Genomic DNA, 14505 nt, shown 5'->3' with positions numbered 1-14505 from the left:
TTCCCCAGCCAGCATGCTCTAAGATGGGTGGACTTCAATTCCCAGGATTCCCCAGCCAGCATGCTCTAAGATGGGTGGACTTCAACTCCCAGAATTCCCTGGTCAGCATGCTGGAAGGTAGACGGACTTCAACTCCCAGGATTCCCCGGCCAGCATGCTTTAAGATGGGTGGACTGCATTTCCCAGAATCCCCTAGCCAGCATGCTTTAAGAGATGGACTTCAACTCCCAGAATTCCCCAGCCAGCACATTTGCTGAGGAATTCTGGGAGTTGAAGCCCACTCATCTTAAAAGCTCACCAGGTTTATTTTTTCCTTTTAACACCCACTCAGAAAGGGGGAGAGGACAAGAACTCCAGAATCTCTGACTTTTATTTACAAAACAATCCGTTTCTGAGCTCCAACCACAAAGATGCAAAAAAACAAACAAAAACCAACCAACCACAGAGGGCAGATTTTTTAGGGTAAAGCGACGGCGAGACCGAGAAAGTATTTTTTTTAAAAAGCCAAGGGAAAAAAAGAAAGGGGGGCATTTCAGAACTTGAATTCCTTGTACTTTTTGGCTCCGGCTCGGCTGTCCTGCGGCTGTGCTTTCCGCTTCTTTTGCTAAAGGGAAAAATAAATACAAAAAGTTGGGGTGTGTTTATGATTGGATTCCCAATTTCTTTTTGTTCTCTGTGACCGGGGAATTCTCAATTCCCTTCCACTAGCCCACCAATCTCCCTCTTGACCAGTGCAGCATCTCTGCTCCAGGCTGCGGTGTGAGATTTTCCCAGCATCCTTTGAGGACCCTGAGCCGAAGAGTCTGACTTGATTCACCTATTAAAAACAGGCGCTATACGGGCTTCCATTCGCCGGCAAAACTGCTCCACTCCACTCTGGGGTTTGATTTCTTTTTAGCACAGGCCGGTGGTCTCACCTGGGGGAGCCCAGAGGATGGCCAGACGGTGCAAGGGGTCCTCTGGTTAACATAGGGCAGTGATGGCGAACCTTTTGGCTGCGGTGTGCCAAAAGCGTGTGCGTGCCAGCACCCACAATGCAATGCGCCCTGCCTCCCTGTGCATACAACACCCCCCTTACCTGCATTGCGCAGGCGTGCACCTCCCAGCTGATTTTTGGCTTCTTTGAGACTTTTTTTTGCCCTCCAGGAGGCTTGAGGGAAGCCTCTGCAGCCTTTGGAGGCTGAAAAACAGGCCCGTTTTGGCAGTTAAATGGACCGAAAATCAGCTGGGAGGCGCATGCATGCGCGGTGCAGGTAAGTTTGGCTGAGGCTCGTGTCACCTGTGGCACGCATGCCATAGGTTTGCCATCACAGATATAGGGGGAGGGGAGAGCCCCATTGGACAATGGGAAGCAGGGTGAATGCTGCCCTTTGGAGGGTCCCAGGACCCTCGGTGGGTTACAGGCAGAGGGGAGCCAACCCCAAGATTGAGAAGGCAAAGGACCCAACTGCTTCCAGCCATGCCAAGCTGTAAGATTGATGGGCGGGATGAACGTTTGTTTTTTTATTCCATGGCTATCGATATCCCTGCTTTTAAAATGTGTCAAGCTGGAAAGACTAGAAGAAATCAAAAATGAAATTCAAGGATCGCATGAGGCTATCTTGCATCCGATTCGGAATGGTATCTTTTCGAAAGAGCAAAAATTGAACTAGAATCCGACAGAAAAGCATTAAAACGTTTTCAAACGCAGTTCTGGAAAAATAAATTAAAGCTGAATTTTTTAAAAGAGGCTGCCACCTGGGGAAGCAACGGAGCAGAGGAAATATTTTGGATCTCTCTCACTGAACATTTCCCTGTCTCCAAGAATTGGAGCAGGGTGGGAAGACTACGGATGAAGCTTTTCATAGCAATAGCACTAGCAACAGCCCTTAGGCATATTTCGCTTCACAGTGCTTTTACAGCCCTCTCTAAGCAGTTTACAGAGTCAGCCTCTTGCCCCCAACAATCTGGGTCCTCGTTTTACTGACCTAGAAAGGACGGAAGGCTGAGTCAACCTTGAGCCTGGTGAGATTCGAACTGCCAAATTGCAGGCAGCCAGTAGGCAGCATAAGTTGCCTGCAATACTGCACTCGAACTACTGCGCCAACGTGGCTCATAGCTATTAGAACAAGGGTCTTCCAACTTGGCAAGTTTAAGACTTGTGAACTTCCAAGTCCCAGAATTCCTGAGCTAACATGACTGGAGGAGGAGGAGGAATTCTGGGAATTGAAGTCCACAAGTCTTCAAGCTGTCGAGTATGAAGACTCCTGATCTATCACCTATCAATCTATCATCTCTCTCTCTCTCTCCGTACCTATCTACCTATTTATCTACCTACCTACCTATCTATCTTCTATCTATCATCTATCATAAGGGTCTTCCAACTTGGCAAGTTTAAGACTCGTGGACTTCAACTCCCAGAATTCTTGAGCTAACATGACTGGAGGAGGAGGAATTCTGGGAGTTGAAGTCCACGAGTCTCAAAGCTGCCGAGTATGAAGACCCCTGATCTATCACCTATCAATTTATCATCTCTCCCCCACCCCGCTATGGTGCAGGAGGCCAACTAGGCCAATGCCCACTATGGCCACACCCACCGGGCAGAGATCCCGTTGCTAAAACTTTTTGAAGCCCACCCCTGCGTCCAGGGATACTCACTGCCACCTCCTGCCTCTTTTCTCTGGCACCATTTTGCCTAGCTAGAGTGAATAACAGAGTTGCAGGGACTTTAGAGGTCTTCTAGTCCAACCTCCTGCTCAGTCAGGAAACCTTATACCATTCCAGACAAATGGGTAGTCCAGTCTATTTTGGAAAAACCTCCAATGATACAGCACCACGATTTCTGGTGGCAAGGCGTTCCACTGGCTAATTGGTCTCACGGTCAGGAAACCCCGCCTTTAATTCCAGGTTGCTTTCTCTCCTTGGTTAGTTTTCCACCTGTGGCTTCTTGCCCCGGTTAACAAAAATTCGTGGGGTCTTTTCCCCTTTGTTTCGATCTTAGGGTGTCGCTCCAGTTTGAGGGATTGAAGGCGCCTCCGCTCACCTTCTGCTTGGCCGCGTGCTCGGCCACCATGTCGCTGAAGTCCTCCTTCTCCACTTGGGCCTGCTGCTCTCTCACGTGCTCCTCGTACTTCTGGGTCATGGCCATGGGATCGAGCTCCAACTCTTCGGGCGCCAGGGCGACCTCCACCCCTTGGATTTCGGGGACCGGCCCTTTGCGGCTCATAACCTGCAAGGGTGGGGGGGAGAGAAAGAAGACGGGAGATGGGAAGGGGGAGGCATTAGATCAGGGATGAAGAAGGAAGTCAGGTCCACCCCATTAAGAGCCCTTTAAGCTACGACGGTTCTAGGAACGGTACCTGAAGGTTACAGTAAAGAACTATTTACAAAGTCTACTATTACTATTAACCTTCTCATCGCTCCTTGTCGCCCATCCCCTCCCACTTGTGACTGTATGACTGTAACTTTGTGGCTTGTACCCTTACGATTTATATGGACTGTTTCCTAGTATGATTTGATTGCTTATTGTACCCTATGACTATTATTATTATTATTAAGTGTTGTACGTGATGATTCTTGATGAATGTCTCTTTTCTTTTATGTACACTGAGAGCATTTGCACCAAGACAAATTCCTTGTGTGTCCAATCACACTGGGTCAATAAAGAATTGAATTCTGTTCTGTTCTGTTCTGTTCTGTTCTATTCTATTCCATTCCATTCCATTCCATTCCATTCCATTCCATTCCATTCCATTCCATTCCATTTTCTATTCTATTCTCTCTTCTATTCTCTATTCTATTCCATAAAATACATTTTTCCCTGAACGCCATCATTCTGCTAAACAAATAATTCCCTCAACACTGTCCAACTATTTACAAAGTCTACTATTATTATTAATCTTCCCATCCTTCAATTTCACCCATCCCCTCCCACTTGTGACTGTATGACTTTAACTTTTCTTTTATGTACACCGAGAGCATATGCACCAAAGACCAATTCCTTGTGTATCCAATCACACTTGGTCAATAAAGAATTCTATTCTATTCTATTCTATTCTATTCTATTCTATTCTATTCTATTCTATTCTATTCTATTCTATTCTATTCCTTATTCTATTCTATTATTTCTATCCTTTATATTCTATTCTACTACACTCTATTCTTATTCTATTCCTTATTCTATTCTATTTTATTCTATTCTATTCAGAATAAAGAATTCTATTCTATGTATTAACAGCAGCTAGAATTGTATTTGCTTAGAATTGGAAAAGCGATAAGACACTGATAGAGGGAAAAGTAATTGAAAAAGATATTTGAATGTGCAGATATGAATAGATTAACATTAGAAATGAAAGAAAAAGAAGAATCTGAATATTAGATGGTATGGGATTTGTTTTACCAATGGTTAGAAAATAAAACAAATTAAAGTAGACTAGACGTATTCATCAAGCAATAAGAGAAGCTTGTGAAATAGATATACTGGATATTACTGATCTGGGAATGTGATTATTGTTATATTGAAAAGAAAGAGTATTATTATTCATTGTAAGCACCTGAAAGATGAACCTAATCAACACATGATTGAAATGGAATGGATTTATTGTATGTAAAAATTAATATATATACGATGGTTTGTTGGGCAGCTTAAGGGCAGATCTGTAGTTGGCAGGCACTGCCATGAACGTTCGGGTGCCTTCACACCAGAGGGCACCAATTTTTTGTGAGCAGTGTCAGAAATCATAAACAGTAGGTTGGCTTAAAAAGCAGAGTTACAGCAGGATGAAATGGAAGGTTTTGTGATTCATAGCATTGCAGTTTCTCTAATGTGACAGCCTGAAGAGGGGTGGATTTCAACTCCCAGAATTCCCCAGCCAGCATCTGGGAGTTGAAGTCCACCCATCTTCAAGCTGCCAAGGTGGAGAAACAGGGCTTTAAGGAATCCAATCTCCCACCTTCAATGTGAGAATATAAGTTTCCTTTTCTTATTAAATCGGGGTTGGGTTTGGCGTGGGAACCCAGACTACATATGTGGAAGGATATAGATTATATAAAATTAAACGAGCATGTTCTTCCCCGTCTTAATTTCAAGAAAACAAGTTTCTTTCTTCACCATTGGACAGACCAGAAAAAGTCAAGGGCACAGGCAATCCCGGGGGTTAATTATGGGATTTGTCATCCAATCCATCTGGAATCGTGTTTCAAGCAGCTTTAAAAGGCTGTGCGAAGAGTTCACTCTGCTGAATTAGAGGCGTGCGTGTCGTTCAGGGGTGTCAAACCCAATTTCGTTGAGGGCCACATCAGGGTTGCGTTTGACCTTGGGGAGGCTGGGGGGACTTGGCTAGGAGGGGGCATAGCCAAGAGGTGGTATTCAGCCAGTTTGGACCAGTTCTGGAGAACCAGTAGCAGAAATTTTGAGTAGTTTGGAGAACCGGCCAATAATGGCCCCACCCCCATCTATTCTCCACCTCCCGAGTCCCAGCTGATTGGCTGGGTCTTCTTTGGTTGCCCTGCACAGGAGAATGGAGCTGCAAAGCAGGTTAGTGGGGCGGGGAGGGAATGGGGGTTTTACAGTAACCTTCCCCTGCCATGACCACCAAACCACCCCTTCAGAACCGGTAGTAAAAAATTTTGAATCCCACCACTGGTATATAGGGCCCATCTTAAAGTAAAAAGAGAGACCGATCCAATCCTTACTGTGGCCATGTCGTAGATATGGGTGGATCCCATCATGGCACCCCCAACCGTTGGCATCCGCTTCTCCGGCAGAACCGTGAATAGTTGGGGCGTCTCGCTTCTGTGGGGGGCAGAGAATTTTGGAGCAGGAAATAAAATAAAAATTAAAAAACCACCACCACCATGCCATACTGTTATAAGAATTACATAGGGAGGGATTAAATTACAAGTCTTTTTGTGGAGTTTTCATGTTGTGCACTGCCTGGAGTCACTGTGAGTTGGGCAGGTATATGCATTTGTTAATAAAATAAAATAAAATAAAAACATAAAATAAAAAAAACCATATTGTGTTAGGGGGAAAATGTCCCTCGAGCTTTCCTTTATCCTCCCCTCTGCTCTTCCCTCTAGTGTTGTCTTCAAAGTTCAAACCTTTATTGTCAATGCACAACATGTGTGCAATGGAATTGAGTGAGACTCCTTTGGTGCAGTCCCCACCCAAGAACACGGATTACATCTCCAAAAAAATCAATAAAAAGAAATCCCTAGCCCCAGGTAAGTAGTAAACTAGCACACATTTCCCCTTACGTAGAAGTCTATCACATTAAGCCTGATTGTGATGTTATATTGCGTTTAGTATCTTTCAGGATCGTCTTGTTGTTACCGAGTTATTTCTTTGAAAGGCCAACAAAATGTGTGAAGGAATCAATGGAGTGACCCTCTAGATAGATCTCTCCAAACTCAACTTCTTCTCCACCAAAGATGGTTTGCTAGTCCCCAAGAGGAGAGAAGGGATGTGAAGAGAGCCAATTTACCCATCCATGGCTTCCTCGATCTTCTTCTTACGCAGCTCAATCAGCTCTGGGGTCTCCATGCCGGCGGGCACGGAAGAGAAGCCGCCTGGTGTGATTAGGCCGCTAGAGGAAGAAGAGGAAAAAGTGAAGTCAGAACCAGGAGGAAATTAACTGGAGTCAACCAAGAGGTTCAGGAAGTCACCTATTTGGGGTGAGGGGAATCATACCATGCACCGAATCCTAAAGAAGTCACCTGGTCTAGCCAAATTGCCCAACAGGCTGGTAGAAAACAGGACAAGTATCAACTTGCAAAACAGTCCTATGCCTGCTTCGAAGTTGCCATGAGAAAGGTGGCGTGGGGGGCTGAAGGAGCACACGGCAAATAAAATCAGAGAAGCACATTCCAAGCTTATCTCACAAAGATTGCAACTTAGGCAACCGGGTATACTGCCCTCGAAAATCCTTTTGTGATGACCCAGGGTGGGATACAAAATAAACACAGTCACAAAAACAGGTGAAGCCCCTTTTATTCCTTCACTTTGCTCCAAAATCCTTGGGAGTCAAAAAACTCCCCCACAAACAGTTACGAAAAGAAGTTAATGCCTAGTTTAAACTAAAAATGCCTATAAATTATAGAGAGGAAAAACAACCCAAACCACACTGAAGCAGTTCAGGGAACCGGACAAAGATAAGGGCTTGAAGACGTCTACAGATATCGGAACACACACTGGGAAGGACGCCAAACTCAGAGAGGAACAACAGACGAGAGATATTTCCATGCTTTGTTTCCAGCACTGGCCCATACGCATGTCCGTCCTTTTAACCAGTTCTCACAGCTGCAGCCCATGAAGAGGATCAAGGCTCTTTCCTCCCCCTTAGACCACCCCATTCACGTCTTTCCCTGATCCTCTCCTCCCTGCGTGCCCTAGGATGAGAGGGGAAAGGCCTGGGTCTTCCTCTGACTGCCCAGCCGGCCTCTGCCCTTCCCCAGCCTCCTCCACAACCACTGGAGCCACACTTCCACTCCTTGTTGGCTGTTCCTCCTCTCCCTCGGAGTCAGCTTCCACCAGGGGCATGACACCTTTATTGGGGAAAGTGAGTGATGACACCCAGCACATGAAGGTGTTTTGTTGGAGAAGCTGAATTATGATACACCCAGGGGAGTGGAGGAAGGAATTGTAAATTACGTGTCTCAGAGTTGGCTTCATACAGGTTATGCCGACATGTCGCTCCTAATAAATCTTTTGAAGTTTTTTGAAGCTTGGCTTGAGGTTTATGACTTAATTAGGGCAATCCCCGGAATCCTGACAACAAGGAGCAACGGGTGAAAGAACATTAAAGAGAGGTTCAGCCAGGAACTAAGAGGGATTGCCTGACAGTGAAAACAATTCACCAGTGGGAGGGCTTCCCGTCCTGGGGCTGTGGGTGCCCCATCGTTGGAGGCTTTCAAAAGTAGACCGGACAACCATTTGACTGGGATGGTGTTGGACTAGAAGATCTCTAGGGCCCTTCCAACTCAGTGATGCTATAATTCTGAAGCTCAACGTGGGAGGCTTTCAAAACTAGCCAGGACAACCAGGATAGTAGAAGATCTCCTGCTTTGAGCAGGGGGCTGGACTAGAAGATCTCCAGGGTCCCTTCCAACCTGGTTATTCTGAAGCTCAGCTGATAGGCGATTCAGGAAGAGAGCGGGAGGCTGCCGGTGCTTGTCTGGGCTCATAGAGGAGTGGCCAATCCCACCCCAACATTTCCTTCCTAGGGACTGTCCTGACTTTGAGCTTCCCATGGGGATTTGGATTCTTTTACTGTCACATCCCCCCTATTTGGAAATCCACACACACTCCAATCCCACGTACAGACAGAGCCTGACCTATCGGCAGGGGTGATGAAGCCCGTCTCGTCTGGCTTCTCCTCGTCCGTATCCTCGTCTTCTTCCTCCTCTGAGGATTCTTCGTCGGACGGCTCCAGTTCCCCCCAAGGGGTCCGGTCTATCTCTTCTTCTTCGGTCTTAGCCTGAGGGAGAGAGGAAGATAGAATGGAGGGAGGGAAGGAAGGAAGGAAGGAAAGGAAGGAGCAGGTGGGAAGGGAAGGGCGGGGAGACAGGGTTGGATGAAAGGAGGGGGGAAGGAGCGGAAGGGAAGGGAAAGGGGGGAGGGAGAAAGGGAGGAAAATGAGGGAGAGAGGCAAGGGAGGAAGGAAGATAGGAAGGAGGGAAGGAGCAGAAGGGAAGGGAGGGAGGGGGAGACAGGCATGGATGAATGGAGGGAAGGTGGGAGGAAGACAAAGGATATAGGCAAGGGAGGGAGGGAGGAAGATGGGAGCAAGAGAGGGAAGGAGGGAAGGAAGGAACAGAAGGGAAGGGAAAGGGGGGAGGGATGGAGTAAAATGAGGGAGACAGGCAAGGAAGGGAGGAAGGGAGGAAGAAAGATAAGGAGGAGGGAGAGACGGAAGGAAAGGAAGGAAGGAGAAGATGGGAAGGAAGAAGGGGGACAGGGTTAGATGGAGGGAGGGAGGAGCGGAAGGGAAGGGAAAGCGGGAGGGAGGGAAATGAAGGACAGAGGCAAGGAAGGGAGGGTGGGAGGATATATGTATCTATGTATGTATGCATGTCAGAGATATGTTGATTGTTCTCTCACTGCCCTGTTTGCTGCCTGTTTTCTGCTAAAGCAGAAGGACCAAACCTTGGCAACTTTCAAGACGTGTGGACTTCAACTCCCAGAATTCCCCAGCCAGTTGAAGTCCCCAGGTCTGAAAAGTTGCCACGGTTGGACACCCCTGTGTAAAGGAAGCCCGGACAGATATATTCTTCGCTTGTGATGTTCTGCAAACTACCAAGAAGGTGATGGGAAAGATGGATGGGGAATCCTGGGAATTGAAGTCCACCCATCTTAAAACATGGCTGGCTGGGGAAATCTGGGGGTTGACATTCATCCACTTTGCAACTGCCAAGGTGGAAAAATGTTGCTGTAAAGACATACCTGGAATTCAGCAGCATTGGTCCCAAAGACATCTCCATACAGAGGCTTCCCAGTCTCATCCACAGGTGGTTTACCCCAACCTCCGGCGTGATATCCAAACGAGCACCCCTACAGAAAACATAAATCGCGGTGTCAGTTCTTTGGCAGCTGCTTAAAACTAGCCAGGATTTTGCGTTTTCGCATCATCTTCTTAGGCACGATACATTGAGAAGTAGAGGTTTAGCAGAATTTCCCATTCTGAACTAAGACATCTCCTTGTACATTACAGCAGATAATGTTCAATTGCTTTTGCTTTTTTGCTTTTATCCATTGTTACTGAAGATCTTACAAAGGGGCGGAAAAACTAACACAAACCAACAAAAAGAAAAAGCAAGAAAACGAGAGCAAATGGGCAAAAAATAGTCAAAAGGACTGAAAGAATAAAAAGAAATCCAAAGAGCGAACTTCTAATAAACACCAAATATAAATATAAATAAAGGGATGTCTTACTCTACGATTACAAAACAACAACCCCTCACTCTAATCCAATATCCAGCTTTTTCTCCTCACAGAAACAACAAACTGTTAAGCGCAATTTCCTCCATTTTATACAAAAAGCCTGTAACAGATTTCCACTCGACTATAGACAGGGGTCCTTGGTGCTCTCTGAGCTCGTTTTCTTGCAGACATTTTATTACCCAACCAGGTAACATCATGAATGCTGTGTGATACATCAATGATGTTACCTAGCTTAGGTAAGAAAACATCTTTAAGAAAACAACCAAGCTCAGAGAGCATCAAGGACATGTAAATTGTCTTCCTTCTCTAATCAATTTTTTTTTTTTTTTTTTACAGGATCCAACCTGGGTTGGTCACCGGGACCGGAAGTGTCGTCTTCCGAGCTTTCGGACTCGTACCGGAGCCCATCCTCAGGGAACTTCTTTCTATCCGTGTGCGTTCTGTCCTGGGCTTCCCCCAAAAGCACTAAGCAAACTCGGTGTTCCGGCAAAACCTCTTTTATTAAATGTATGTGAATTTATTGCATTCAGCCAACGGCCTGGCAAACAGTCTTGCAAAGGTGTAATTCTTAGCGCAGTCCTTATCTATCTTGGAAAGCTGCCTGGAAAATATTTCCAAACGCAGTGCTGACAAGGAAGGGCTTAGCGCAGAGTCCCTAGGATGCACAGACAGATCTTCACAATGATGGAATGAACTGTTTCCTGCAAAAGGCCCCCTCCTCTTTTAATCCTTAAAGGTGGGGCCATTCATCGTCCACCTGTGCCCTTACTCCCACTTTAATTGTTCCTTCTGTCAGGGGTCCGGTAGCTACCCCCCCATTTAAATCATGAGTCTCTAGCCGGATTTTCAAAGCTTAAAGAAGATTTATTAGGAGTAAACATGCTGGTGCTACCTGAGTGTAGCTGACTCTGAGACACATCATTCATTGTCACCCTTGACCCTGGTTTCCCCCCACACACCCCGGGCGTATCATAGTTCATAATCTCCAATGAGACACATCCATACCCAAGAGTCAAATCATGCTCTCCAGTTAGAATTTTGCACGCATGCGGCCACCTAGTTAACTATCTTTGAAAACATTCATGGCATGCAAGCTGCCACACTGCTCCCCCCTCCCTTTCTGTTGGCAACTCTAAAAGACCCTAGACATGTTTTATGAGTTGACACCTTCCTTTCGGTAGCTCTGCACGCGTGCCCGGTGGGAACTGGTTCCAGAAGCTCCTCCGCTTCACTGCTGACCGAGCCTGAAGACAGCGGATGACTGCCAGTCTGCCCTGGCCCCATCTCTGCCTCTGACGCAGAGACCTCCTCTGAGCCGGGGGGCTGGACTAGGTGACCTATAAGGTCCCTTCCAACTCTGATTATCTGTTATCTGAGCCTTCCTCAGTCTCCAGGACTGGCCCAGGTTCCTCCCCTACTTCCTCGCTGTCCGACTCTGCTGCCAACTCTGCCAGCCATCGGCGGGCCACAACAGTGGGCGCCATTCTGTGTGTGATACGGGTGCTATAAACATCACACACAGAACATCACACGCTCTGCTAGAGAGTTCTCTGAAGATGGCTGCAGCCCGAGACTGAAAGCTGGGAAGACAAAACCTCCGGTCCTGCAACACTATCCCGGGACACGTAAGATTTGCCTTTTATTCGTGATTCTTATTTTAATTTTTCTTTCCGACAATCTTCCTCCGATTCAGCAAAGCAGGTGGGGCTGACCGCTGACTGTTGAGCTAACAGGTTCTCAAAACCTTTCTTGGTTTTGCAGAATGCGAGGCAGGCTGTGACCCTCGACAGTTGGAAGAAGTTAACTCCGAGCATGTTAGAAGGCTGACTCACCTCTGGGATGGGAGAATTCAAACCCGGGATTTTCAGGTTGGGGTAGGAAGGCGGTGGGCCATAGCGCTGCATGGCGATCAGCCACGGAGGGGGAACTTTGTGGGCGTTCTTGGAGACACGAGAAAAAAAGGAAGAAGACACTGTTAGCGACAGAATTCACCTCCTTGCCTGACTTCTGTGCAACCATCCCAATCCTAAATATCTGTGGAGACTCTCAGTCATTTGGGTCGTGCTGGTCCCAACTCGACTTGTTTTTTCTTTGAAGACGTTTCGCTTCTCCAGCTCTGACTGGATGGTGGGGAAGGGAAGGATTTGTATTCCTTGCAGAGCACTGGTCATTTGCGTTCTTTTAGAGAGCCGCTGAGGCCACTTGGCCCTCTCTCAACAGAGGAGGGAGACGACCTCATCCATCTCCAGTCTACAACACAGTCCTTTCAGCAGTTCCAAGGAGGCTCCACACCCATTTGCACCACTCAAGTGACCCCGAGGACTCAGATAAACCTCCGAGTGGCCTCAATGACTCTCTAAAAAGGATGCAAATGACCAGCTGCCTGCAAGGAATATAAACCTTTCTATTCTCCACCATCCAGTCAGAACTGAAGAAGCTTCTTGGAGAAGGAAAACGTCTTCAAAAAAAGAGTAGAGTAGAATTCAGAGCAGGGTTGATATAGAGTAGAATAGTTTTATATTTCTCGTTCGTCTCCCAACAACTTACCGGCCCAACGGGCATCCCCAGCGCGCTGCGCAGCTCGTCCGAAAGATCTCCCGGCTTCTTCTCCTTCAGACGCGTCTCGAACTCTTTGCCCTAGAGGAGGAAGAGGAGGAAAGGGGTAGGACTTGGCAAGGGAGTTGCCCCGTTAGCTTTGCTCCCATCTAGTTGGGGAGAAGGATGGCTTGGTTACCTCGTAGTACAAATCGCCATGAATGGTCAGCTTTGGCTTCGTCTGCCATTTGAAGAAGGCATCGTGCAGTTTCTGGTAATCGATGTCGATCTTGCCCATCTTCGGACGGACTTTCTCCCGCATTTTGGATTTCATGGTTTTTTGTTCCTCCTGAAGAGAAGAAGAAGAGGAAAGTCAGCAAACGGGAAAGGATCAGGCGGGCCGAATCAGGACCACAGGATCAGTTCTAGTTCAACGGATTGATTGTTCATGCTATGCGCAAGGATCTAATCAACTACAGGTAGTCCTTGGACTTACGACTACAATCGAGCCCAAAATTTATGTTGTTTAGCGAGGTGTTTCACTGAGTTTCAGCCCCGTTTTGTTACCATTCTTGCTGCAGTTGTTACGTGAATCACTGCAGTTTGTTAAGTGAGTTTTGCCTCATTTTATGAACTTTCTTGCCACCGTTAAAGTGAATCAACTGCAATTGATAGGTTAGTAACTCAGTTGTTAAGTGAATCTGGCTTCCCCATTGACTTGGCTTACCAGAAGGTCGCAAAACAGTAATTTTACATGATCTTGGGACACAGCAACAGTCATAAGTAGAATAGAATTCTTTATTGGCCAAGTATGATTGGACACACAAGGAATTTGTCTTGGTGCAAATGCTCTCAGTGTACATAAAAGTGAAGATACATTCAGTTGCCAAGCACCTGAATTCTGATCACATCCTCTGCGAAGGTTGTAACTGTAAAAAAATGGTCATAATTCACTTCTTTCAGCGCCGCTGTAACTTTGAACAGTCACTAAACGAACTGCTGTAGGTTGAGGACGATCTGTAACCATCAGCAGCAAATTGGTGTCAGATAAAAGAGTTAACAGACTTCAAGAGAGGATGGTTTTGGACTGTTTGTGGGAACGTAATGATTCTAGGCCGGTTCCTCTCTTGACCTCACCACTCTCCGCCTGTCCTTCAACAAAATCACATTTTTATTATTAAATAATTATGTCTGCGGAGGTTCTCGGTCATCCAGGCCAGGGTTGTCCCAAAGGTGTTTTTTTAGGAGGCAACTGGACTTTCTTTGTTCTTCCTTGAAGATGTTTCGCTTCTCATCTCAGAAGCTTCTTCAGTTGATGAGATGAGAACGGAAGAAGCCTCTTGGATGAGAAGCGAAACTTCTTCAAAGAAAAACCAAAAGAAAGTCTGACAAAACACTTTTAGGATATTGGATAATGACATTAAATCATATTGATATGGGTGGAGGAATAACTGAATTGGAGGAACATGTTATTCTGTATTATCTCCTCTATACAGGCTTTCACCAAGAATTATTATTTCCATTCTTTCCTAAATCACCTGGTTGTTCTGATTTGTTTAATCCCAGGAAGTTATTATCGGCTCTCTCTGATCTTATTTCCTTGATTGACAGCCAAGTACTGTTGTATAATCTGTACACTACGCCCTAGTGTTATCTCTAAACCTTTTGCAGATATTTTAGCATACCTGTATTTTGACTTTCATCTTAATTAATTGTGGCTCTTGCGTTTTAATTGCTGGTTTATGATTGAATGAAGATTTGATTTGAAGGTTTTCCAGTGCTGTCGTTAACTCTGAGTGGTCATTAAACGAATGATTGGGGGTCATTGGTTTGTATACAGGTAAGTCCACAAGTTACAACAGTTCATTTAGGGACAGTTCCAAGTTAGAACGGCACTGACAAAAGGGACTTATGATGGGTTTTCACACTTACGACCGTTGCAGCATCCTGAGATTCAGATGCTTGGCAACTGGCACGTATTTATGACGGTTGTGGCCTTCTGGCAAGCAAAGTCAATGGGGAAGCCAGATTCACTTAACAACTGTGTGACT

General features: G+C 46.1%; 1 protein-coding gene across 1 annotated transcript in view; it reads right to left on the bottom strand.

Moving 5' to 3' along the window:
• Positions 1–352: 352 nt before the first annotated feature.
• The window catches only part of SF3B2 (splicing factor 3b subunit 2), a 33680-nt gene continuing 19527 nt past the window's right edge, over positions 353–14505 (bottom strand). The window contains exons 13-21 of the mRNA XM_026716287.2: positions 12654–12803; positions 12467–12556; positions 11752–11859; positions 9422–9529; positions 8314–8456; positions 6465–6566; positions 5674–5773; positions 3023–3208; positions 353–604 (exon numbers count right to left, since the gene is read on the bottom strand). Of these exons, the coding sequence (XP_026572072.1) occupies positions 533–604; positions 3023–3208; positions 5674–5773; positions 6465–6566; positions 8314–8456; positions 9422–9529; positions 11752–11859; positions 12467–12556; positions 12654–12803 (1059 nt within the window). The 3' untranslated portion in view covers positions 353–532. The remainder of the gene's footprint in view (positions 605–3022; positions 3209–5673; positions 5774–6464; positions 6567–8313; positions 8457–9421; positions 9530–11751; positions 11860–12466; positions 12557–12653; positions 12804–14505) is intronic.

This window comes from Pseudonaja textilis, chromosome 16, assembly GCF_049901715.1.
Source record: "Pseudonaja textilis isolate UNSWEBS1 chromosome 16, rPseTex1.2, whole genome shotgun sequence".
NCBI lineage: Eukaryota > Metazoa > Chordata > Lepidosauria > Squamata > Elapidae > Pseudonaja > Pseudonaja textilis.
This window is presented reverse-complemented; position numbering and strand designations above follow the sequence as displayed.